This window comes from Anomaloglossus baeobatrachus, chromosome 6 (genome assembly GCF_048569485.1).
Source record: "Anomaloglossus baeobatrachus isolate aAnoBae1 chromosome 6, aAnoBae1.hap1, whole genome shotgun sequence".
Lineage (NCBI taxonomy): Eukaryota > Metazoa > Chordata > Amphibia > Anura > Aromobatidae > Anomaloglossus > Anomaloglossus baeobatrachus.
In genome coordinates, this window is record NC_134358.1 from 249,348,196 (window position 1) to 249,374,107 (window position 25,912).

Here is a 25,912-nt window from a genome sequence, read left to right on the forward strand (position 1 = left end):
AGTCTCTTAAAGAAGAAGTTACAGGTCTGTGAGAGCCAGAAATCTTGCATGTTTTTAGATGACTAAATACTTATTTTCCACCATAATTTGCAAAAAAAATCTTGCCAAATCAGAGAAGGTGATTTTTTTTGGATTTTTTTTCTCATTTAGTCTCTCATAGTTGTGGTCTACCTATGATGTCAATTATAGACCTCTTTCATGTTATAAGTGGGAGAACTTGCACAATTGGTGGCTGACTAAATACAGCTTTTTCTTCAACTCTACCCACAAGTATTTGATTTGGTTGAGGTCTGGGGACTTTAGGGACCAATCCAGCACCTCAACTTCATTGTCATTGAAACATTTTTTTCGCCAATCTCGATGTATGCTTCAGGTCATTGTCCTACTGGAACCCATTGTATTCAAGTGTATGGAGTAAACCGTCTTGTAGTAGCTCAGCATTGAGACCACCATCAATCCTGGTCATGTGTCCAATGCCTTTGGCTGTGAAACGGCTTCCTCCACTGAACTTGACAGTTCCTTCCATTTCTTGATCCATTAGCACCTTTTGCCTTGTTTCTTCCAGACTTATTTGCACCCATCAGAGTCTCATCTAGTGACTCATCTTGTGATGAGTTCACTTGTTGACTCCTATATTTTGCCTGGATGGCCACCTCTTGGCTTTTAAATCAATGGATGGACTTCATTTCATAGTCTTCCAACTGTCATGGTACTCACATGATGCAGTTTGGCAATTTTCTTGGCTGAGAGACCGCTATCGATGAGCTCGATGACGTGGTTTCTTTTTTTTTGGGAAATCTTTTTCATGTTTACTTCTTGATTTGAACCAGTGACCTTTCAATTGGAAATCAACCTAATAACACGCTGATCTATTAGTAAATGTGACAACAGGTTGGAATTTGTAGTATACAGATAAAAAAAGATTATTCCACCACCAGAGCAAAACAGTAACTATGCAGTGAGATTACAAGAATCTTAATAACCAATCACATGCTAAATAGTTGTAAGTTAAGTTTATGTATGAGATAGCCAAGATGATTGTCTATAAACTGAAGGTAGTCGCACGTTCAAAGCTGTAGTGGATGGTGAGATATGGAGCCTGAAAGTACAAAGTTCAAAACATTGTTACCCTTTTGCTCAGCAATGTATATACTCTGTGTGTACGTGTGTGCTATGTGTATATGAAGAGGGGAGCCAGGTGATGGCTGGTACCGCTTCCCCTGGCTTCAGTCAATGTCCGTGGTGGGCTCCCACTGGGGCCTAAGTCAATAGCTGTCACAATCTCTATTACCTTCATCTGTCCTTGCTTGGGTCCTTGTCATAGACAGGAATGGAGACATAAAGTGCACAGAGACTCTGATAAAACCACAGGAACTTCTTTATTGAAGATCACTCTTGCTTCTTTCCACGCTTCAGGCCTTTAGGCCCACTCGTGCTGTGTCTGTCCTACCTCAGGGGAAAACTACTCTTTTCCTTGCACTTGCCCTGGGCACTATCCTCCAGCAGCTGAGTCCTATGCCTGTTTCCTGGCACTCCTTCTCCCCCGTATCCTTTCCGTGTGGCTGCCGTACCTCACTAGTGCCCCAGACGCGTGACTGCTCCCAACCAGTTCATGGTCGAGCAGGCGGTCTCTGTACCCCGATGTCTCAACGTCTCTGGATGCCCCACTGCCCGTCCGCTGGGTGAGATCTCAGTACACGGGAGGATTCCTTCCTATATAGGCAGACCCTAGCTCTGGGTCCTGCCTGTAAGCTTCAGCTCCTGCCGCAACTGACTTCCTTCCTACTCACATTCTGAGACCCCCGTATTCCCTCCTTCCTCCTGTCTACGTTTCCCAGGCAGCCATCTTGCTACATTTCCTTTATTCCTGCTGAACCTTATTGGCTATATAACTACTCCTATCAACCACTTCTTGCTCTGCTTGTTTCCTAGTTATAACTTAACCCTATATCTACCACACAGTTGACCCTGTACTGCAACTCCAACCTGACACAGCATGAGGGGCCAGTACTCCACATTACAGATTATTTACAGTATTTATAAACAAATACTTTTCTTGCCACATGCCATATATACATTATAATTACATGCCACTGACATTACCTTTGTAGGAGAAGGCGCAAGTCGCCCCCTCCTACTTACCTCCTTTCTTTAAGATTGGCCGTCCCGGCCAATTTGCTCCTTAGGACACATAGCATCCTGTTTTTTCTTACTCAAAGCCAGCATTAGTCAAAATATTTTTTCATTCTATCCTTCTTACCAGGTAAACTTCCGGGCTACTTCAGGTACCGGGGTTCTGCTCAATGGCACATTGTACCCAAAATACCCAACACTTGTTAAACCATATTTCGTCTCATACATAACTCTTGAAATTAACGGTACTTTCCAGTCCCACTTTATCCTAGCCAGCATTACCTGAACGGAAAAAATAAAAAAACATCTCTTCTGTGGGTCTGATGACCGAAAAAGTTCACTACACAGACCGCTCCTGGGCAAGCATTGGTTCCCAGTGTGCCCCCTTACACCAACAGTTTGGGGTCCCTACTCCTCTGCCTCCCTCCTTCATTGAAGGAGGACAGTCCCGGAACAAACCGTTGTTTCTCTTATGGCGCAACAGGCACCTCCATAAGTCCAGCTTCTGGGCTCTGTTACTTCTACTCTCCCCTCTGCACAATGTCACCAGGGCAACAGGATTCAGGGCCAGGTCAATGGCTGCTGATGGAGCTGGATCTTACGTTGCTGCAGGCCCTTAACACAGAGCAGAACTGAGGGACCACAGCTGCAAGCCTCCTGGATGGCGGGTTAACATTTCAGATTCCCGTATTTTTTCCTCCCACGCCCGACGTCTGCATGCGCGGGCATGCACACCGACCCAGTGGGCCTCTCTTACCCTGAAGGGGATTGGGCGGAAGTCCATTCTCCACAAGCATCGCTTCCATTATGGCCACGGTGTTCTTTCTGGTGCGTAAATCTTTCTCCCAGGCAGCTCCACCCATTTCTTCACTGCTTCCGCAAACTTCTGAACAACTTAGGGCGGGGCCTCACTTTCGACCACGCCTTCCAAGGAGGTTCTTTAGCCTTTGGCCCTCCCTGAGGACAGACACCACTTCGTGCTTCTGCGCAACAAATATGCCCACGACAGGCCGGTCTTCATCGCCATGCGGTAGCTTCCATTTTCTCTAGTTTCAGCCGCACACGATCCGCAGCTTGCCATTTCAACATCTTTAAGCCAATAGGGCCAGGACACGCAGGCTCACCCTCCTCGCAGTGCCACTTAAAGAGGGGAGCCAGGTGATGGCTGGCAGCGCTTCCCCTGGCTTCAGTAAATGTCAATGTCCGTGTAGGGCTCCTACTGGGGCCGAAGTCTTTAGCCATCACAGTCTCTATTACTTTGATCTGTCCTTGCTGGGTCATTGTCATAGACAGGGATGGAGACCTAAAGTACTCTCAGACGTTGATAAAACCACAGGAACGTCTTTATTGCATATCACTCTTGCTTCTTTCCACGCTTCAGGCCCTTAGGACTGTGTCTGTCCTACCTCGGGAGGAAAACTTCTCTTTTCCTAGCACTCGCCCTGGGGTCTATCCTGCAGCAGCTGAGTCCTATGCCTTCTTCCTGGCACTCTTTCTCTCCTGGGATCCTTTCCGTGCGGCTGCCGTACCTCACTCATGATCCTGGACGCATGACTGCTCCCGAGCAGTTTTAGGTTCGCGCCAGCGGTCTTTGTCCCCGATGTCCCACCAGTCTCAGGATGCCCCACTGTCTGTCCGCTGGGTGAGATCTCGGTACATGGGAGGATTCCTCCCTATTTAGGCGGACCCTAGCTCTAGGTCCTGCCTGTAAGCTTCAGCTCCTGCCGCAACTGACTTCCTTCCTACTCACGTTCTGAAAACCCCAGTATTCTCTCCTCCCTCCTGTCTCCGTTTCCCGGGCAACCATCTTGCTATACTTCCTGTATTCCTGCTGAACCTTATTAGCTATCTAACTACTCCTATCATCCACCTCTTGCTCTGCTTTTTCCCTAGTTACAACTAAACCCTATATCTACCACACAGCTGACCCTGTACTGCAACTCCCACCTGACACCGCATTAGGGGCTAGTACTTCACATTACAGATTACAGTATATATAAACAAATACTTTTCTCTGCCACATGCCATATATACATTACAATTACATTCCAATGACACTACCTTCGTAGGAGAGGGCTCTGTTCGCCCCCCTCCTACATATATACATATGTATGTAATATGCAGTGTGTATACATGTGTGTAACATACAGTGTTTGTGCCACATACTGTGTGTATAACTAGGTTCTAGAAAGCGCTGTAGTCATGCGCAAGCTGGCAGCTATAGACCGCACTCTGGCCTGTTACAGAGAGTCCGTGCCCTGTTAACACGTTCATGGTGTGTTGCACTTACTGACTGCAATATTCCAGTTCCCTCCATCTAAGAGATTCCGTCACAGAGAATCAGGCAACGACATGTTGCTTTATAAAACTGAACTTTTACTTGATAAAACGTATTCATTGATCACGTTATATTCGGCACATTCACTTCTATGGCTCTGCTTCTGACTGTAATGTACTTCAAAGCTGTTCTTTCCTTTTTGCCAGCCTGCCACTGAGTCAACTGCCTTTTTCCCAGTTCCCAGTGTCCTCAGCTTTAGGTTCCCCGCACCTTCAGGGTCCTGTCTCTCGTAGTTCCGCAGGCCCGCATCTGTACTCTCTCATCCGGAGTGGTTCAGGTGCCTGCCTCGGACCACCCTATTCAAGCCTCATGCCTCAGACACTTAGGGCAATCTGCCTGTAGAGAACTAGTGTGACCCAAGTACAGTCCAGGATGTGATGTCCTCACTTGCACTCCTCATCCTTCACTGTATTCCTTTTTCTTTGTTCTTCAAATCTCAACTCTCCTCCAGCTCATAGCCCCTCCAACCAAAGCTAGACCTCTGCTTAACCCTGGGTGCCCCTGCACTATGTAAGACTGAGCTACCCAGACAAGCATCCTACAAAACAGTGTTATCTTATTTAAATAATGAACTCAGCTACATCTACTTAGCACTTACACCGTATCACTATACAGAAACAGTTCACACTATGTTACATAACAACATTACATTTAGACAACATGGCCGGTGTCTTCAGGGGTAGGGATTTCCAAGCACCGAACACCTTCTTACACTCCTCTCCTCTTTGTATATGGCCGTCCTCGACCATATGGACCTGTAAGACACTAAACACAATATAGAACAACATTAAGAACAATTTTTCTTCTTTGCCATCCAGTCCTGGAGTAACCCTGAAACAGAGAGTTCAGTTCAATATAAAACAGGAAGGCCCGTAAGCCAACAGAGGTCCAGTGTCTACAGAGGCTCACATTTGCTGGAGTCTATTTTATTTAAGCCCTGATGGCCCTTGGGCCAGGGTCTATATATCTGACTTGTACGACCCAAGTACTGTCCAGGACCTGATGTCCTCACTTGCACTCCTCAGCCTTCACTGTTTTCCTTTTTCTCTGTCCTTCAAATCTCAACTCTCTTCCAACTCCTAACCCCTCCTACCGAAGCTAGACCTGTGATTATCACCTAATATTCCTGCACTATGTAAAGGTACCGTCACACTTAGCAACGCTCCAGCGATCCCACAAGCGATCTGACCTGGCAGGGATCGCTGGAGTGTCGCTACATGGTCGCTGGTGAGCTGTCAGTCAGGCAGATCTCCACAGCAATCGGAGATCAGCCACCAGTGTAACAACGCTGTGCTTCGTAACCATGGTACACATTGGGTTACTAAGCAAAGCGCTTTGTTTATAGTTACCCGATGTGTACCTTGGCTACATGTGCAGGAGGCAGGGAGCCGGCTTCTAGAAGCTGTGGACGCTGGTAACCAAGGTAAATATCGGGTACCCAAGCAAAGCCTTTGCTTGGTTACCCGATGTGTACCTTGGTTACTAGCGTCCGCAGAAGCCGGCTCCCTGCTCCCTGCACATTCAGATCGTTGCTCTCTCGCTGTCAAACACAGCGATGTGTGCTTCACAGCGGGACAGCAACGACCAAAAAATGGTCCAGGACATTCAGCAACGACCGGTGACCTCACAGCAGGGGCCAGATCGTTGCTGGATGTCACACACCGTGACATCGCTAGCAAGATCGCTGTTGCGTCACAAAAACCGTGACTCAGCAGCGATGTCGCTAGCGATGTCGCTTAGTGAGATGTGGCCTTAAGACTGAGCGACCCAGACAAGCATCCTACATAAGTGTTATCTTATCTACATAACATTATGGACTCTGGTACATCTACATCTACTTAGCCCTTCCACCTTATCGCAATACAGGAACACTTAACACTACATGTTACCTAACAACATTACATTTAGACAACATGGTCGTTGTCTTCAAAGGTAGTAGTTTCCAAGCACCTCCTTGCAAGTGTGTGATATCCACATTCATAAATTTTGTCTGTGCAGTGAAGAGTTCATAGGTGTAAAGGTCAGCAATCGCTCAATGAACGAGCAAAATGCTGCCCATTCATCGGGTTATTGGATTGTTTATGCTGGAACAAAAATCATTGTTCTCAGCAGCACATTCCCCTTTGTAAACGGGAGTTGTGCTGCTGATAACATGATACTGTATGGGGGACAGACTGATCTACTAGTGATCAATCTGTGCCCATCATACTTCGTTATCCTGCGTAGAGGCTGGTAAACAAGCCCCGATTGACTTCAATATCGATCACGATTGTTTAATTCCTTGAACTCAGCCAATGTAAATGCAGCCTAAATATATGTGATGGTGCAATATGCATTTGGCCCGCAAATTAAACTTTTGCCCAGGACCCCACTTTGTGTAAAGCTGGCCCTGATCACCCTCACTTCTTTTTAAGGGGGTTTCTTTCTAAGGCGTTAGAACTGTAGACTTTTTACAATACCTTCAGGCCATGTTCATACGTAGTCTTAACGCTGCATTTCTCCACTGATGTATTTTTGTTGTGTTTATGCAGAAAATCTGTGTCTGAAGGGGCGAATGGGCTGTATAAATGCATGTAAAAAATGCTATTGTGTTTTAGGTGCAAATTCCCAGTGTTTCTGCACGAAAATATTCACTAATATAATGTGGTGTCAAAACTATTCTAAAGTGTACAAAAAAAGCAACAAAAAATACAATGAATTAGAAAACATTGCAACTGCACATTTTGATGCAGACACCTGCTGAAAAAACATGGCAGAAAAAGAATGCTGCATTTTCACACTTGGGAATAGGACCTAATAGCACTGATGGATTTTATAATACCCTTTTTCAACACAATCTTAAGCTCTTCCACAATACACCTCCAAGGATACAACTCCATGGAGTACATTGAGTGCAGTATTAAAGTGGTATTCTTAAGTTTAGACGTTATGCCCTATACATCAGATGGGGGATAACCTCCCGATCACTGAGTGACTGACCACTGGGTCCCTTGCCTATCCCGAGAACAGGGGTCTAATGAGCTCCATACAAGTGTAGCAGTGGTGGATCATGTACATTGCTGCTGTATGCATTCTTATCAGTCTCCAAGGCCAGCTGAGCGCAGTACTTTGCTATCTCTGGCAGTTCTACCAAGAATTAATTGTCTAGCAATGCGCCTGGTTGACCACTGTGCCATTCATATTGGGTCTCCAGAGCTCGTTCCTCTGGATCGGTGCCTGTCCCAGCAATCAGACCCCCAGTGATCAGTAAGTTATCACTTATCCCATGGATAGAAGATAACTTCTACACTTGACAATTTCTCTTTAAGGCTCCATACAAGGTTTCAAGGCTTTATCTAAACAAACAATGGAGTTGACGCCAACCCGGAGCGAAAGGCTCGTCATGGGTATCTCCTTTATCTATCACAGTTAGTACTATTACTCTTATATTCAGTGGTCATAATTTTTTCTTGTTTTAGCATTTGTGTGCCATTCCATTCACTTTATATGATTTTCTTAATGCATGTGGTCTTATACCACATTCATTATACCTCATCTGACCCAAACCCCATAGAGAATCTATGGGGTATTGTCAAGATGAAGATGAGAGACACCAGACCCAACAATGCAGATGAACTGAAGGCTGCTATCAAAGCCACCTGGGATTCCAGAACACCTCAGCAGTGCCACAGGCTGATCACCTCCATGCCATACCGCATTGATGCAGTAATTCATGCAAAAGGATCCCCGACCAAGCATTGAGTTCCTTTACTGTACATACTTTTCAGTAGGCCAACATTTCTGAGTTTAAAATAATTTTTTCAGTTGGTCTTATATAATATTTTAATTTTCTGAGATAATGACTTTTGGGTTTTCATTGGCTGTAAGCCATAATCATCAACATTAACAGGAATAAACACTTGAAATAGATCACTCTGTATGTAATGAATCTATATAATATATCTGTTTCCCTTTTGTATTGAATTAGTGAAATAAATTAACTTTTTGATGATATTCTATATTATTGAGATGTACATATTACTTCCAGATTAATATGCTGGCCTGCACTGCCCCCTATCTACAACAACCAATATTAACCCACATCGCCACAAATTAACTAGCTATATTTATTCAGTATTTTGCTAGCCTTCTGTGTGCATTTACCAATCTGCTCAGTGCATTATTACCCAATACACTATCTGGTGATGTCGATGAGCAAACCTGAGGTTCAGTTTTTTAACCGAACACAAAATTTAAAAATCAAGGTTCGGGTTCATGGATTGGATGCTGTATGTGCGAAGAAAACTTGTGCAAGCAACACTATGCTCAGCTACGCTTGGTTCTCAGCCCTGTGTGAGCTACTTGCAGTATTTGAATGGCGTACACTAGGGGTAACAACAGCGTGATAGGATGTAGTGTGCAACAAAAGAAAAAAGTTTAAAATAGACTGCCCTCCCTCCCCTGGAAGTGATCTGCTTATAACTGGCTGTATGTGGGCAGAGACTCAAACTGCCAATCAGTGACTGGATCGGGGGTTCGGGTCAAGCTCGAGCCTGTGGAGCTAGACTCGTTTGCTGCCGGCGAACCGAACCTCAACGGAACCGCCCTGCTTAAGATCAAAACCCACCAAGTTCTATATCAGCAATGAGTTTGTATGTTCTCCCCTTACATGTGTGGGTTACCTATGGGTACTCCCTTATCCTACTACTCTCCAAAGACATACTGATAGGGAATGTAGATTCTGAGCCCCAATGGGGACAGTGATAATAATGTCTGTAATGCACTGTGGAATATGATTGCGCAATATAAAGAAGTAAAATATATACACTACTCACAAAAGGTTAGGGATATTTGGTTTTCTGGTGAAATTTATGTAAAACATTCACGCTACAGTGATATTTTATCATGAAAGTGGAGCATTTAAATAGAAGCATATAATGGTGATTTCTCCATCTCAAATAATTTATTGAAAGAAAAGCCAACAACAGTGGTTGGTATACCTCAAAAAAATGTCAATGTCTCAATAACTTGCTGTTCACAAATTGAGTTATTGTCTGCTAATTCATGACATATCCCACTGTTCTTTAACCCCTTCAGCCCCCAGCCTATTTGACCCTAAAGACCAGGCCACTTTTTGTAATTTTGACCAGTGTCACTTTGAGGTTATAACTCTGGAACGCTTCAACGGATCCCGGTGATTCTGAGATTGTTTTTTCGTGACATATTGGGCTTCATGTTAGTGGTAAATTTAGGCCGATATTTTTTGCGTTTCTTTGTGAAAAAAACGGAAATTTCGTGAAACTTTTATAATTTTCATACTTTGAATTCTTATGCTCTAAAACCAACAAGACATATGACACAAAATAATTACATTATATATATATATATGTTATACAATAACATTTCCCACATGTCTACTTTACATCAGCACAATTTTGGGGGGAAAAATTTTTTAAGAAGTTATAGGGGTTCAAAGTTTGAGCAATTTCTCATTTTTACAACAAAATTTACAAAGCCACTTTTTTTAGGGACCACATCATATTTGAAGCGATTTTGAGAGGTGTGCATGTCACAAAAGTGACACCATTCCAAAAAAGGCACCCCTAAGGCTACTCAAAACCACATCAAAGAAGGTTATTAACCCTTCAGGTGCTTCACAGTAACTAAAGCAATGTGGAAGGAAAAAATGAACATTTTACTTTTTGCAACAAAAATGTTAATTTAGCCTCAAATATTGCATTTCACAAGGGTATCAGGATTAAATGAACCCCTAAAATTTGTTGGGCAAGTTCTTCTGAGCACGCAGATACCTCATATGTGGCGAAAAAACACTGTTTGGGCACACGGCAGGATTTGGAAGGGAAAGAGCATCATTTTACTTTTTGAACAGAAAATTAGCTGGAATCGTTAGTCACACCATGTTGCTTTTGGAGAGCCCCTGAGGTGCCGAAACAGTGGAGCTCCCCCACTTGTGACCCCATTTTGGAAACTAGACTCTTCATGGAATTTATCTAGATCACGGGGGTGTGAGGTGGGGGGGGGAGCGGACAGCAGATAACGGGGGTGAGAGGTGAGGGAGCGCAGATCACGGGGGTGAGAGGTGGGGGGAGAGCGGACAGCAGATCACGGGTGAGAGGTGAGGTAGCACAGATCACGGGGGTGAGAGGTAGGGGGAGCAGGCAGCCGATCAAGGAGGTGAGGTGGAGGGGCGGGCAGCAGATCATGGAAGTGAGAGGAGGGGATGCGAGCAGCCGATCACGGGGGTGAGAGGGAGGGGGCGGGCAGCAGATCACGGAGGTGAGGGGGAGGGGGCAGGCAGCCGATCACGGAGGTGAGAGGGAGGGGGCGGGCAGCCGATCACAGAGGTGATGTGGAGGGGGCAGGCAGCAGATCATGGAAGTGAGAGGTGGGGGTGCGGGCAGCCGATCACGGGGGTGAGAGGTGAGGGGGTGGGTAGCAGATCACGGAGGTGAGAGGGAGGGGGCGGGCAGATCGGGAGAGTGGTGGCAGATGGAGGAGGGCGACGGCGGCGGATCGGGAGGCTTTTCGCCGGTTTCATTTAGTACAATGGCAGCGCGGCAACTTCCGGGTCCCATGCTCCGGTCACATAACAGCAGATCACGGAGGTGAGGGGGAGGGGGCAGGCAGCCGATCACGGAGGTGAGGGGGAGGGGCGGGCAGTCGATCACAGAGGTGAGGTGGAGGGGGCAGGCAGCAGATCATGGAAGTGAGAGGTGGGGGTGCGGGCATCCGATCACGGGGGTGAGAGGAGGGGGTGCGGGCAGCCGATCACGAGGGTGAGAGGGAGGGGGCGGGTAGCAGATCACGGAGGTGAGGGGGCAGGCAACCGATCACGGAGGTGAGGGAGAGGGGGCGGGCAGCAGATCACCGAGGTGAGGTGGAGGGGGTGGGCAGCAGATCAGGGAAGTGAGAGGTGGGGGTGCGGGCAGCCGATCAAGGGGGTGAGAGGAGGGGGTGCGGGCAGCTGATCACGGGGGTGAGAGGGAGGGGGCGGGCAGGAGATCACGGCGGTGAGGGGGAGGGGGCGTGCAGCCGATCACGGAGTTGAGGGGGAGGCAGCTGATCACGGAGGTGAGGGGGAGGGGGCGGGCAGCCGATCACGGAGGTGAGGGGGCGGGCAGCCGATCACGGAGGTAAGAGGGAGGGTGTGGGCAGCCGATCACTGAGGTGAGGGGGGAGGGGGCGGGCAGCCAATCACGGGGTTGAGAGGTGGGCAGCAGATCACGGAGGTGAGAGGGAGGGGGCGGGCAGATCGGGGAGAGCGGTGGCAGATGGAGGAGGGCGACGGCGGCGGATCAGGAGGCTTTTCGCCGGTTTGATATAGTACAATGGCAACTTCCGGGTCCCATGCTCCGGTCACATAACAGCATGGGACCGGAGCTTGTCGCCCTGCCATTGTACTGTATACACTGTACTGGCGTGCTCCAGGACCGACAAGTGAAGCTGAGGGGGGCGGTCACCGGCCCCAGGTCCAAGGTGATTGGAGAGATCGGTCACAAGGCCGGTCTCTCCAATCAGAGCTGCTGGAGCTGGGGGAGGGTGATCCAGCTGAGGTCACCCAGCTCCAGCCAATGACCAGTGCTACAGCTGCACTGATCATGGCTGGATTTCAATGTTTCAGCCATTTTCAATGGCTGAAAAAATTACAGTGGCTGTGATTGGCTAACGAACGCCGCTCAGCCAATCACAGCCTCCGTAGGTCCCGGGAGGAGGCACCACCCCTCCTGAGGTCAGGCACAGGTCCCCTCCTTCAAATTTAGGGACAAAGCCCGGGAATATTTATATACAGTAAAGGTAGGTTATTCCCATAAACAAATTTTTATTAAAGATATAAAAACACACCATCAGTGTAAAAGTAGACCAACAGGTCACAGTGATTTAAATGCAACAAATACATGAAAGATTTTTAGTCTCTGTGGAACTAGAGGGCTAAGGACTTAACTTGAAGGCAAAAATACATTCAGGCAGCGCCACAAATAGAATTTTTTGAATGCTTGCTGTCCATGAGTGTCCGCATAGATATAAGTCAGTCCTCTCCAAGCGTCCACTTGTTTCTTTGTAATATCAAGGAATGGCAATTATTTCATTCAGTGAGCCATTTGATTCAAGATTTACAACAGTCTCCACCTCGACGCGTTTCCCCACATAATAAATACGTGGTTCATCAGGAGGCTACAAAACAGATAAGCTCTTATCAGCAACAGATTGAAAGAGGTTCACCTAGATTGCACATTCATACATCATATCACAGATAGGCATGTAAGATGACAAAGTAACACAAAACAATAATATAAAGGTACTTGCCCAGGGAGAAAAGGTACTAGATGTGCAGATCCATGGCGCCCATCACAAAAGATCCACGGCTAGTCAGACAATGCTGGAGAAAATTCACTGCCATAGTCCAGAGAGGCGTCATGGAACTGCACATCACTCAGGGATTTAAATAGCCCACAGTCTCCTGATCAGCTGTGGACGATCCAGGCAATCATACTGATGCCGATATCGCCACATGTGCGCATGTCTAATGTGATGCGCACACCTGAGGAAAACCCAGGAGACTGGTGTAGTGGAGGCGCCCCCGTCCGCATCGCAACTGCGCCTGCCCAGAATCTTATTGGCAGCGTGCATGTGCGGACGGAGGCCCTCACGTGCCAAAAGTAGATAGATATAAACAAGGGGAGAGCGCATGCCTGAGGATCATGGACATCGTGACGCCCACAGTAGCGCCGCCGTCCACGTCACCACCGCGCCTTGCCAATCAAAGGCAGCGTGCACACGTGGACGGAGGCCTCAATATGCCAAATTTAAGTATAGGTAAATAAGGGCAGCGCATGCGCAAAGAATAAACGGGGTCTGAATATAGATACTAGAATAGTGCAGATCACCGTATATACGCGCAAGTGCAGTTAGAGAGACATAGTGCCTCCTCCATAAATACAGGATTAGAATATTAACCCCCATATATAAAGATATACCTATGATTTGCATACGCAAAAACCAACGGAGTCTGCATAAAGATAATAAAATAATGCAGATCACCGTATAGGTGCGCAAACACAATTAGAAAGGTGCTTAATTTCTCCTCCATAAATATAATATTGATCTAGTAACCCTCATTGGTATAGATATACCTAATTATATTAAATATCGGTAATAACAATTAGGGGGTCCCATTTTTTTTGGGGGAATATAGATTAAAGGCTAATAGAAGGGACACCACAACAGACATGATCCTCATTTATAGCAGTGTATGCCACATAAACGTCCATGGTCATAAATAGACGCCATGTTAAATCGAACCCCTAGTAGGCACATAATTAACAAGGGCATTGAAGGAAACTCAATAGACAGGCTGATAAGATGTTACATCAAATACTGTCAAAAAAATTTTTTCCACAGAGGTACAAATATTCCTAGTCAGACATACCCCCCACAATGTAAGGGTACATCTGTAGCCAGGCTCCCATAACAAGGACTAAAATACATAGATGTTAACCATCAATATGGTCCATTCCTGAAAGGAAGGAAGTTTGCAAAGTAAAGCAAAAGCAGATTTAAACTAAACAAATTTTGACACCGTTTCAAAGCTAAGTGGGAAGGAAGCAGCCAAAGGAGAGCTGTTCATTCAGCCCCCCTGGGGTTAAAGATCCCATTTTGAATATCCAGGCGGATTCCTTCTGCAATAATGTCCTATCAAAATCCCCTCCCCTAGGGTTAGGTTTCACCACCTCCAAAATGGAAAATCGAATTTGGGCCACATCCCCCCCATGTATCATATTAATATGACGGGAAATTGAAGTGTCTCGTCCATTCCTAATGTCCGCAAGATGTTCACCTACCCGCCTCCGGAGTTCTCTTAGGGTCTTACCTATATAGTCAAGAGGACAAGTACAGGTAGCCCTATAGACAACTCCGGAGGTTTTGCAATTGCCAAAATCACGTAAAGGGAAAATTTTTCCTTTCAGGAATGGACCATATTGATGGTTAACATCTATGTATTTTAGTCCTTGTTATGGGAGCCTGGCTACAGATGTACCCTTACATTGTGGGGGGTATGTCTGACTAGGAATATTTGTACCTCTGTGGAAAAAATTTTTTTGACAGTATTTGATGTAACATCTTATCAGCCTGTCTATTGAGTTTCCTTCAATGCCCTTGTTAATTATGTGCCTACTAGGGGTTCGATTTAACATGGCGTCTATTTATGACCATGGACGTTTATGTGGCATACACTGCTATAAATGAGGATCATGTCTGTTGTGGTGTCCCTTCTATTAGCCTTTAATCTATATTCCCCCAAAAAAAATGGGACCCCCTAATTGTTATTACCGATATTTAATATAATTAGGTATATCTATACCAATGAGGGTTACTAGATCAATATTATATTTATGGAGGAGAAATTAAGCACCTTTCTAATTGTGTTTGCGCACCTATACGGTGATCTGCATTATTTTATTATCTTTATGCAGACTCCGTTGGTTTTTGCGTATGCAAATCATAGGTATATCTTTATATATGGGGGTTAATATTCTAATCCTGTATTTATGGAGGAGGCACTATGTCTCTCTAACTGCACTTGCGCGTATATACGGTGATCTGCACTATTCTAGTATCTATATTCAGACCCCGTTTATTCTTTGCGCATGCGCTGCCCTTATTTACCTATACTTAAATTTGGCATATTGAGGCCTCTGTCCACGTGTGCACGCTGCCTTTGATTGGCAAGGCGCGGTGGTGACGTGGACGGCGGCGCTACTGTGGGCGTCACGATGTCCATGATCCTCAGGCATGCGCTCTCCCCTTGTTTATATCTATCTACTTTTGGCACGTGAGGGCCTCCGTCCGCACATGCACGCTGCCAATAAGATTCTGGGCAGGCGCAGTTGCGATGCGGACGGGGGCGCCTCCACTACACCAGTCTCCTGGGTTTTCCTCAGGTGTGCGCATCACATTAGACATGCGCACATGTGGCGATATCGGCATCAGTATGATTGCCTGGATCGTCCACAGCTGATCAGGAGACTGTGGGCTATTTAAATCCCTGAGTGATGTGCAGTTCCATGACGCCTCTCTGGACTATGGCAGTGAATTTTCTCCAGCATTGTCTGACTAGCCGTGGATCTTTTGTGATGGGCGCCATGGATCTGCACATCTAGTACCTTTTCTCCCTGGGCAAGTACCTTTATATTATTGTTTTGTGTTACTTTGTCATCTTACATGCCTATCTGTGATATGATGTATGAATGTGCAATCTAGGTGAACCTCTTTCAATCTGTTGCTGATAAGAGCTTATCTGTTTTGTAGCCTCCTGATGAACCACGTATTTATTATGTGGGGAAACGCGTCGAGGTGGAGACTGTTGTAAATCTTGAATCAAATGGCTCACTGAATGAAATAATTGCCATTCCTTGATATTACAAAGAAACAAGTGGACGCTTGGAGAGGACTGACTTATATCTATGCGGACACTCATGGACAGCAAGCATTCAAAAAATTCTATTTGTGGCGCTGCCTGAATGTATTTTTGCCTTCAAGTTAAGTCCTTAGCCCTCTAGTTCCACAGAGACTAAAAATCTTTCATGTATTTGTTGCATTTAAATCACTGTGACCTGTTGGTCTACTTTTACACTGATGGTGTGTTTTTATATCTTTAATAAAAATTTGTTTATGGGAATAACCTACCTTTACAGGTCCCCTCCTTCCCGAATCTGCAGTTTGTGTGAACCGATCGCAGTCACCGGGGCTCCGGTGCCGCGATTTCGCCATGACGGATACATCCATCATGGGTCTTTAAGTACCAGGGCACCATGATGGATGTATCCGTCAAAGGTCGTGAAGGGGTTAAGGGCGGCCCTCAGATCATTGAGATTGTAGGATACAGAGTTATAAACCTCTACATAGCGGCTCAGCTGATCCCACAGGTATTCTATGTGATTCAAGTCTGGAGAAAGTGCAGGCCACTCCATTTCAGATACCAAAGTCTTCAACGATGAGTCGGAGCATTGTTGTCCATGAAAATGAAATGAGGCAGAGGCACAATGAGTGTTTTAATTATGTTATTCAAGTAGTATAGGCTTGTCACTGTACCATTCACAAAGTGTAGGCACTTCTGTGTTGATTAGACAGACTAAAGGCCACTTTACACGCTGCGACATCGCTAGCCAATGCTAGCGATGTCGAGCGTGATAGCAACCCACCCCCATCGTATTGCCGATATGTGGTGATCGCTGCCGTAGCGAACATTATCGCTACGGCAACGTCACACGCACTTATCTGCCCTGCGACGTCGCTGTGACCGGTGAACCGCCTCCTTTCCAATGGGGCGGTTCGTTCAGTGTCACAGCGACGTCACTAAGCGGCCGCCCAATCAAAGCGGAGGGGCGGAGATGAGCTGGACGAACATCCCGCCCACCTCCTTTCTGAGAGGTTCCTCGTTCCTGCGGTGTCACACGGAGCGATGTGTGCTGCCGCAGAAACGAGGAACAACATAGTTACCGCAGCAGAAACGATATTTGGGAAGAGGGGGGGGCATGTCACCGATTAGCGATTTTGAACGTTTTTGCAACGATTCAAAATCGCTAATAGGTGTCACACGCAACGACATCGCTAAAGCGGCCGGATGTGCGTCAAAATTCCGTGACCCCAACGAGATCGCTTTAGCGATCTCGTAGCGTGTAAAGCCACCTTAACACCACCACCACCACCAAAGGCTTGGCTGGTCACAATAGTGGCTGATAAGGAGGACTGTTTATATACCAATTCTAATTGAAACCGGAAATGTATTGGGTGCTTAATCCCTCCACGACCAATGATGTACTTGGTACGTCATTGGTCATGTTAGGATAAACAACGCCAGCTGGTGTAGTGAGTCTGCAGTGATCCCTGCACATCTCTTCTGATTTGAACAGCAGACATGAGGGGCTATTAGGTGCGGGTGGATCAGTGATCCACCCGCGCCTGCTTGCCAATTAGATTGCGCTGTTGAAATGTGACAGCGTGATTTAAATGGTTGTTCCCCACCGCCATTAGTGACCCATGACGCGATCACGGGGAGCCGATGGTTGCCATGGTAGCGATGGATCATGTTATGACTCCTGTTGCTATTATATCTTATTTCCGTCAGAGAGCCGGCTCACACAGGAAAGCTGCATTTTTGCTAATCAGACCTGCGCAGCTCTGATTAACAGAAATGAACAAGCGATCAGACTGCTGATTGATAAAATCTCCTAGGTGGACTAGTAAAATAAATAAAAAATGTAAAAAAAAAAGTTTTTAAAACTATAAAAAAATAGAAAAAAACCCCTAAAAGTTCAAATCACCCCCCATTCACCCCATTGAAAAGAAAACTTTTTAACAAAAATATCCACATGTTTGGGCATTTCTGAACATGGTGATACCAATCTATCAAAATATAAAATCAATGTATCTAATTGGTACATGGTGTGGCAAAAAAAAAAATTCCAAATGCCAAAATTATGTTTTTTGGTAGCCGCAATTTTTTTTAAAAATGCAGTAACAGGTGATCAAAATGTAGCATCTGCACAAAAATGGAATACTCAAAAATACCAGTTCATGACCTAAAAACCAAGTCGTCACTGAGCCCCAGATCCAGAAAAATAAGAACACTACAGGGTGCGGAAAATGGCGCCAAAAGCGCAATTCTTTTTTTGAACAAACCTCTGAATTTTTCCTCCTTAGATAAAAGTAAACATATATAGTGCCTACAAGTAGTATTCAACCCCCTGTAGATTTAGCAGGTTTACACATTCGGAATTAACTTGGCATTGGGACATTTGGACTGTAGATCAGCCTGGATGTGTGAAATGCACTGCAGCAAAAAAGAATGTTATTTCTTTTTTTATTTATTTTTTTTTAAATTGTGATAAGTTTATTCAGAGGGTCATTTATTATTCAACCCCTCAAACCACAAGAATTCTGTTTGGTTCCCCTAAAGTATTAAGAAGTATTTCAGGAACAAAGAACAATGAGCTTCACATGTTTGGATTAATTATCTCTTTTTCCAGCCTTTTCTGACTAATGAAGACCCTCCCCAAACTTGTGAACAGCACTCATACTTGGTCAACATGGGAAAGACAAAGGAGCATTCCAAGGCCATCAGAGAAAAGATCGTGGAGGGTCACAAGGCTGGCAAGGGGTACAAAACACTTTCCAAGGAGTTGGGCCTACCTGTCTCCACTGTTGGGAGCATCATCCGGAAGTGGAAGGCTTATGGAACTACTGTTAGCCTTCCACGGCCTGGACAGCCTTTGAAAGTTTCCACCCGTGCCGAGGCCAGGCTTGTCCGAAGAGTCAAGGCTAACCCAAGGACAACAAGGAAGGAGCTCTGGGAAGATCCCATGGCAGTGGGGACATTGGTTTCAGTCAATACCATAAGTAACGTACTCCACCGCAATGGTCTCCGTTCCAGATGAGCCCGTAAGATACCTTTACTTTCAAAGCGTCATGTCAAGGCTCATCTACAGTTTGCTCATGATCACTTGGAGGACTCCAAGACAGACTGGTTCAAGGTTCTCTGGTCTGATGAGACCAAGATCGAGATCTTTGGTGCCAACCACACACGTGACGTTTGGAGACTGGATGGCACTGCATACGACCCCAAGAATACCATCCCTAAAGTCAAGCATGGTGGTGGCAGCATCATGCTGTGGGGCTGTTTCTCAGCCAAGGGGCCTGGCCATCTGGTCCGCATCCATGGGAAGATGGATAGCACGGCCTACCTTGAGATTTTGGCCAAGAACCTCCGCTCCTCCATCAAGGATCTTAAGATGGGCCGTCATTTCATCTTCCAACAAGACAACGACCCAAAGCACACAGCCAAGAAAACCAAGGCCTGGTTCAAGAGGGAAAAAATCGAGGTGTTGCAGTGGCCTAGTCAGTCTCCTGACCTTAACCCAATTGAAAACTTGTGGAAGGAGCTCAAGATTAAAGTCCACATGAGACACCCAAATAACCTAGATAACTTGGAGAAGATCTGCATGGAGGAGTGGGCCAAGATAACTCCAGAGACCTGTGCCGGCCTGATCAGGTCTTATAAAAGACGATTATTAGCTGTAATTGCAAACAAGGGTTATTCCACAAAATATTAAACCTAGGGGTTGAATAATAATTGACCCACACTTTTATGTTGAAAATTTATTAAAATTTAACTGAGCAACATAACTTGTTGGTTTGTAAGATTTATGCATCTGTTAATAAATCCTGCTCTTTTTGAAGTTTGCAGGCTCTAACTTATTTGCATCTTATCAAACCTGCTAAATCTGCAGGGGGTTGAAGACTACTTGTAGGCACTGTACATGTTTGGTATCTATGAACTTGTACTGACCTGAGGCATCACACCAACACATCAGTTTTACCATATAGTGAACATGGTGAAAAAAGTATCTCAAAAACAATCATGCAATTGCACTTTTTTTGCAATTTCACTGCACTTGGAATTTGTTTTTCAGTACATTATATGGTAACATTAAAAAGTACAACTCGTCCCACAAAAACAAGCCCAATATGGCAAGATTGGCGAGAAAAATAAAAAAGTTACGGCTCTTTGAAGAAGGGGAGCAAAAAACGGAAAATCACCTGGGGGTGAAGCGGTTTATGAATCAAACACCTGCTGTGAATTTTCCATTAAGCTCTTTGTTAGAGAACAGCAAGTTGTGCAAAAAGTAGTGAAACATTGAACAGTGGGACATGTGCATTCAAAGGTTCACCCGAAAAAGTACATTTTAGGATCATCCCGAAATTTCACACAAAAGCCAGATATCCCTATCTTTTTGTGAATAGTGCAAATAAGTAATGTATTACAGGCTATGCATTAATTAGTAACATTTTCTTTTGGCCCTATCTTGTTGTCACCGATTTGGTGCATTAAAGATTGCAAGGAGACTTAACACAATCTTGTGCATGAGCCTTTTGAGACGGCGTCCGGGATCCCGAGATGTTGGCTATGTGTGCTCAGTATGTTTGGATATCTGGTAATGTTTTACATGTTTTAGTTTAGTGCAAATACCATACTATCACTCACTGCCAGCTAGCGGTGTGGAGATCAATGCAAGCAATGGTGAGGCTAATGATAAATATCTGTATGAGCTGGAACAGGTTGTATTTATGGAAGGAGTGTCATACAGTAAGTATATTCTACCATATTGCACACCCTGAAATACTATCTGATAACATCTTGCCTAATCATGCCTGATCATTTATGAAAAAATGTCAAAAGACGATGGCAGTAGGTCAGAGCAGCCGAGAGACCCAAGAATGTTAAATGTGAATAATTGGGTCTAGTTTACATGTACAACTTGTGTTATTGTTCAGCTGCTTAAAGCACCATTCCAGTGTTTTGGGGGGTTTGCAGAGCTGGAGTGGTGCTTTAAATCTAACTCCCTGCCCCTCAACAGTGTTATACTCACCTTCTACGAATATATTTATTTCAGACAAATCCCTTAACAAACAGCCCAAATCTTTAAAATCAGGAAAAAATAAGTAGTTCCATACGAGAGCTGCTGTACATTGCTGCCAGCTTGCATTCCTCTGTATTCAACAGGCTTCAGTAATGATACAGACTGTCACACACTGTTTGGCTCTAAACTCGCAGAGTGTCATGGCAGCATCTGATGCTGTTCACACTACAGAGTCTGACACTCCACTCTATGCTTCCTTTTGTGCTTCTGCGTTCCACAGACCGCCTCGGGCATCAACCAGCTGCGTGCTCATTAGTGATCGGGCTTTCAGGAGTTAATTACTACTAGCCTGCTGGATACATCTTAGATCAAATGTTGTGGGAGACCTATCACAGTCATTCACCTATTCGCCTATTTAAGATGGAGACCATCTTCCCATGCCGACTATAGCTTTAGCTACATCTGTCCATGTGCTGTTGTGTCCCAGTCCTGCTGGTATTGTTTTGTGCATGGAGTTGTGGCGTTCTCTAGTCATCTCGTTTTTTCCTCCCTGCTTTTTATTTTTCTCCTTCTCACTTGTTTTCTAATACCTCTGAGTGAGCGTGCTGAGTGATCCAGTTTTAGTTTCCCCGGTTTGTCCTTATTTATGGGTTCTACTACTCCTGTGCCGGTCTACCCCTAGGGGCGGGAGAAGGGGTATTAGATCAAGGCTGTTCAGGAGCAGGGCAAGGAAGGCGGCCCAGACATTGTAACCATTAGGTTGGGCCACACGGGGCACTACTGCGATGCTCGCATGACACTCGGCTCATGCTGGCAGCACAGGAGCCGAGTGTCATACGAGTGTGCCTGCATCTGAGCTCCGATCATGTGAGCAGACCTCAGCTGCGGGGGGCAGGCTGGCACAGAGGAGGGGAGGGAGGGATTTCTCTCCCTCTCTCCTCCGTAGTCGGCTATTGCCATTCTCGCACTGCACTGGCAGTACACCGGTGTACTGCGAGTGCAGTGCGATTTTTCTCTCGCCCCATTCACTTGAATGGGTGCGAGAGAAAGAGTCTCAGCTTACAATTGCAGCATGCTGCGATTGTTTTCTCGGTCCGATTAGGCTAGAATTGGTCCGAGGGGAATGCGATGTTTTATCGCACTCCATTCGCACCGATTTTCTCGCCGTGTGGCTTAGGCCTAAGACATATTTCTGGGAGCAGGCACAGTTGGGCCCCTAGTCTGAGGGCCAATTTAGGAGTCCTGGTCCTCGGTTATCCCATTACGACCTGTGATAACAGCATAATGGTGCCGTTACTAGGAAGTTGCAGGATGATTCTGCTTCTTATGCCTGGCTGTGTCATGGTTGCTGATTGCCTTGTAAGTATACGCATGATGCCAACTGCAGCATTCAGATATTTACAAAGGACAGTATTGCGTGATGGCATAAACTGTACATTACATGCAATGGTAAAAGAATTGTAGAGCTGTCAAAACTGGGACATGCTAAATATGTTTTATGATCATTTAAATGGCCACTAACTCCTAAATAGAAAGTTTGCTGTGATCCAGAAAGCACTTTAGGTCGTTGCTTCCGATATTGATCGTTCATGAACAAAGTTCTGATTCTTCTGTACAGCGAGTCACTGGAGAAGAGTAGGTCTAGACTCGTCATCCCTCGTTTGCATGCTGGGTATTGCATAGTGAATTTTCTGTGCTGTGTTTGTTTTTGGTAACTGAACTGTTATGAAGATGTTGAGACATTGACCTCTGGAACATGGCAGGCAGCCAGGAATGGTGCTCTGCTTCATTTGTAAACTTACATACAAGTATATTTAGTCTGGTGGAAGAAAGTGAATTTAAAAAAAAAATATCACATGCAGACTGCTCTAGTAGAGATTAGATGGGTTGTGTAATCTGCAAGTATAGTTCTTGCATTGATTACTGTGAAATGCTGTATACACCCCTGTGCTTGGAACCGTTACTATTGAACACCGCACATGGGGCTCTGCATGGAATTTTTATCCCGATTTTAACTGGAACTGTGGCCTAAAAATGCTAACGAATAGGGTATCCTGTTATCCAGGAAAGCCCTTAAAACTGCAAAAGCCAATCAATGTTACCTCAGTGAATTCATTGAATTTTCCAAATTTTCTTTACCTATCTAAATATGATTAAATTAGTAATATGGGTGCTTTTGGTCATTTTCTCATGCTAAATGAGACCACACAATGCACTGTATAAGCAGAGGTGCATGTGCGGAAACCAGGTCAATCAATAGCTTTTTTTACAAAAATAATGTGTTGATGTTTATTATATGTGACATATATATGAATTTATTATGCAGTACATGGTGGACACATTGTCATCATACAATGGAGATGTGGGATTAACTAGTAATGACTTGTGGGGTGTATTTAAAAAAGATGGCATTATCTGTTTAAATCAAGAGCATTTTACAAAGAAAAAATGCATCCTTACTGCTCATACTTTGTAATATATTGTACTATCCAAATTCAGTCCAAGAGCTAATGAGTTCTGTTCTTATAGTTGCATGTATGGTCATAAGACGGTGTATGAACATAAGTCATAGTGTATAGGATGGAATAACTGTTCCCCTTGTCAGAAGACTCACCTAGCCAAATTAGAACTCCTGCTTTGTACTGGTGAGGGGTAAACTCCCAGAAAAATGTGTCTGGTTCGGCTTCTTATGCAAAGTTATATGGCATGGATCAGTAAATGGTTCACATAGACTTTTAAGGCTGCTTTACACACAGCGACATCGCTAGCGATGTCGCTCGTGAAAGCACCTGCCCCCGTCGTTTTTGCGTCACGGGTAAATCGCTGCCCGTGGCGCACAATATCGCTAGGACACGTAACACGTACTTACCTTCCTAGCAACGTCACTGTGGGCGGCGAACAACCTCTTATTTAAGGGGGAGGTTCGTGCGCCGTCACAGCGACGTCACACAGCGGCCCGCCAATAGAAGCGGAGGGCGGAGACCAGCCGCATTAACGACACGCCCATCTCGTTGCCGGAGGACGCAGGAACGCTGCTGTTTGTCTTTCCCGGGGTGTCACATATAGCGATGTATGCTGCCTCAGGAATGACGACCAACCTGCGTTATGCACCAGCAATGATTTTTTGAAAATTAACGATGTGTCAATAATCAATGATTAGGTTAGTATTTTTGATCGTTAACACTCGCTCATAGGTGTCACACTCAACGACGTCGCTAACGAGGCCGGATGTGCGTCACAAATTCCATGACCATGACGACTTATCGTTAGAGATATCGTTGCGTTTAAAGCCCCCTTTAGGCTTGCCACCCCCAATAGGTGGCACTAGTCATCTTCATGTCTGAAAAGGCTATTTGCATAAGATGGTGTGATATGGTGATACAATGCAGAATAAAACATGGTTTCTATTTGTGATGGCCAAAGTAGTAAGAATAAAGTAGCAGTTTCTCTATTATTGATCCCTATTAGTGTGATTAAAAAGGCCTGGAAAATGTATAGACAATGAGTGGCCTACAGCCATTTTGCATCAGTCCTATGATCGTTTTTTTTACGTCAGGGCATTGAGAACATGTTGGACTGACACAAAATGGCAATTGGCCATTCACTATGGTTGCTTTCTTTTTGTCCCTGTTCATGTGCATTGATATACATCACTTACAAGATACTAGTTCTTAATACTGAGTTTCGGGAGCTTCATTCTTTTTAGTTGGATAATATACATGTGGACAATATTGTTGGTATTCTTCTGTTAAAGTAAGAAAAACTCACAAAGGTCACCGAAAATTACTTGCAAGATTCAAGTTGTTTCAATTTATTTTCAACAGAGAAAAATTAAAAAACAAACTAATCAAAATGGCCTGGACAAAAATGATTGTACCTCTAGAAAAGATTGAAAATAATTTGGCCATAAGGACATGCCTGTAATTGGCATCATAAGTGTCTGCAAACTTGTAATCTGTCAGTCTGCCTATATAAGGGGTGAAAAGTAGTCATTGTGATGTTGATATTCCTTTTATTCCAGCAGCATGTTATGTAGGCAATGGCAATTTTCTATTAAATTTTTCTGTTTCTGACATGTGCACTGATAACACTGTTTCTCTTTTGATTTGCAGGTTGCAATTGGCCAATTGTACACCACTAACAAATTGATTATCGAGTCTTCAGGGAACCAATAATACCTCTATCACCTACTGGATGACTGACGCATCGGTCCTCTTGCATTGCATTTCTGGATTAATGCTATTCATTTTCGGCATCCATTCTTAACTAGTCCAATAACCATAGAACTGGTATATATTTTTTTATTTATTAAAAGGTTCAAAGCAGGAATAAAGTAAGGATGTATTTTAACTCTATCCTATTATAAGAAAATAAATCAGACCAATCAGATGAAATCTGTTTTACCTGCATGATTGAACAAATGAAATATAGCTCCAAATGATTGTCTCTTTCTATATGGAAAATAAACTTACAATTACCAACTATTTTGTTGCCGTCTGAGTTTACTAATGCATTATTATATCATATTACATTAGAACCATTAATTAGTTAAAAAAAGACCGGTGCATTGAGTTCCGTTTATAACCTAACTTGATTATCCAGAGGAAGGTAAAACCCTCATGATCCAGATGCTGATTCCTTGATATTAGGAGAAAAATTCCATCCTGATTCCAAAATTCCGCAGTTATTATTAAGCTTTGCTTATATAGCACCTTAATATTCCACAGTGCATTAGATATTATCATCACTGAACCTATTGTGGCTCACAATCTACATTCCCTTTCCTCCCACAATCTTTAGTGTGGGAGGAAACCCATGTAGACATATGAGAATATACAAACTCCTTGCAGATGTTGTCCTTAGTGGGATTTGAAACCTGGATTCCTGCGCTGCAAAGCAAGACTTCTAACCAGTGATCCACCATCTGGTCAGTTCTCTGGATCAATGCTTTATTTCAGAAATCTCATACTATAGTCCTCAATATTATATTTTTAAATAAAGACACTGAGGCCACCCATTTCTT

General features: G+C 44.6%; 1 protein-coding gene across 1 annotated transcript in view; it reads left to right on the top strand.

The window, feature by feature from the left end:
* LYRM4 (LYR motif containing 4) overlaps nt 1-25,373 on the top strand; it is a 216,065-nt gene extending 190,692 nt beyond the window's left edge. Inside the window, exon 4 of the mRNA XM_075316469.1 lies at nt 25,002-25,373. Coding sequence (XP_075172584.1) covers nt 25,002-25,064 — 63 coding nt within the window. The 3' untranslated portion in view covers nt 25,065-25,373. The remainder of the gene's footprint in view (nt 1-25,001) is intronic.
* Nucleotides 25,374-25,912: the final 539 nt, after the last annotated feature.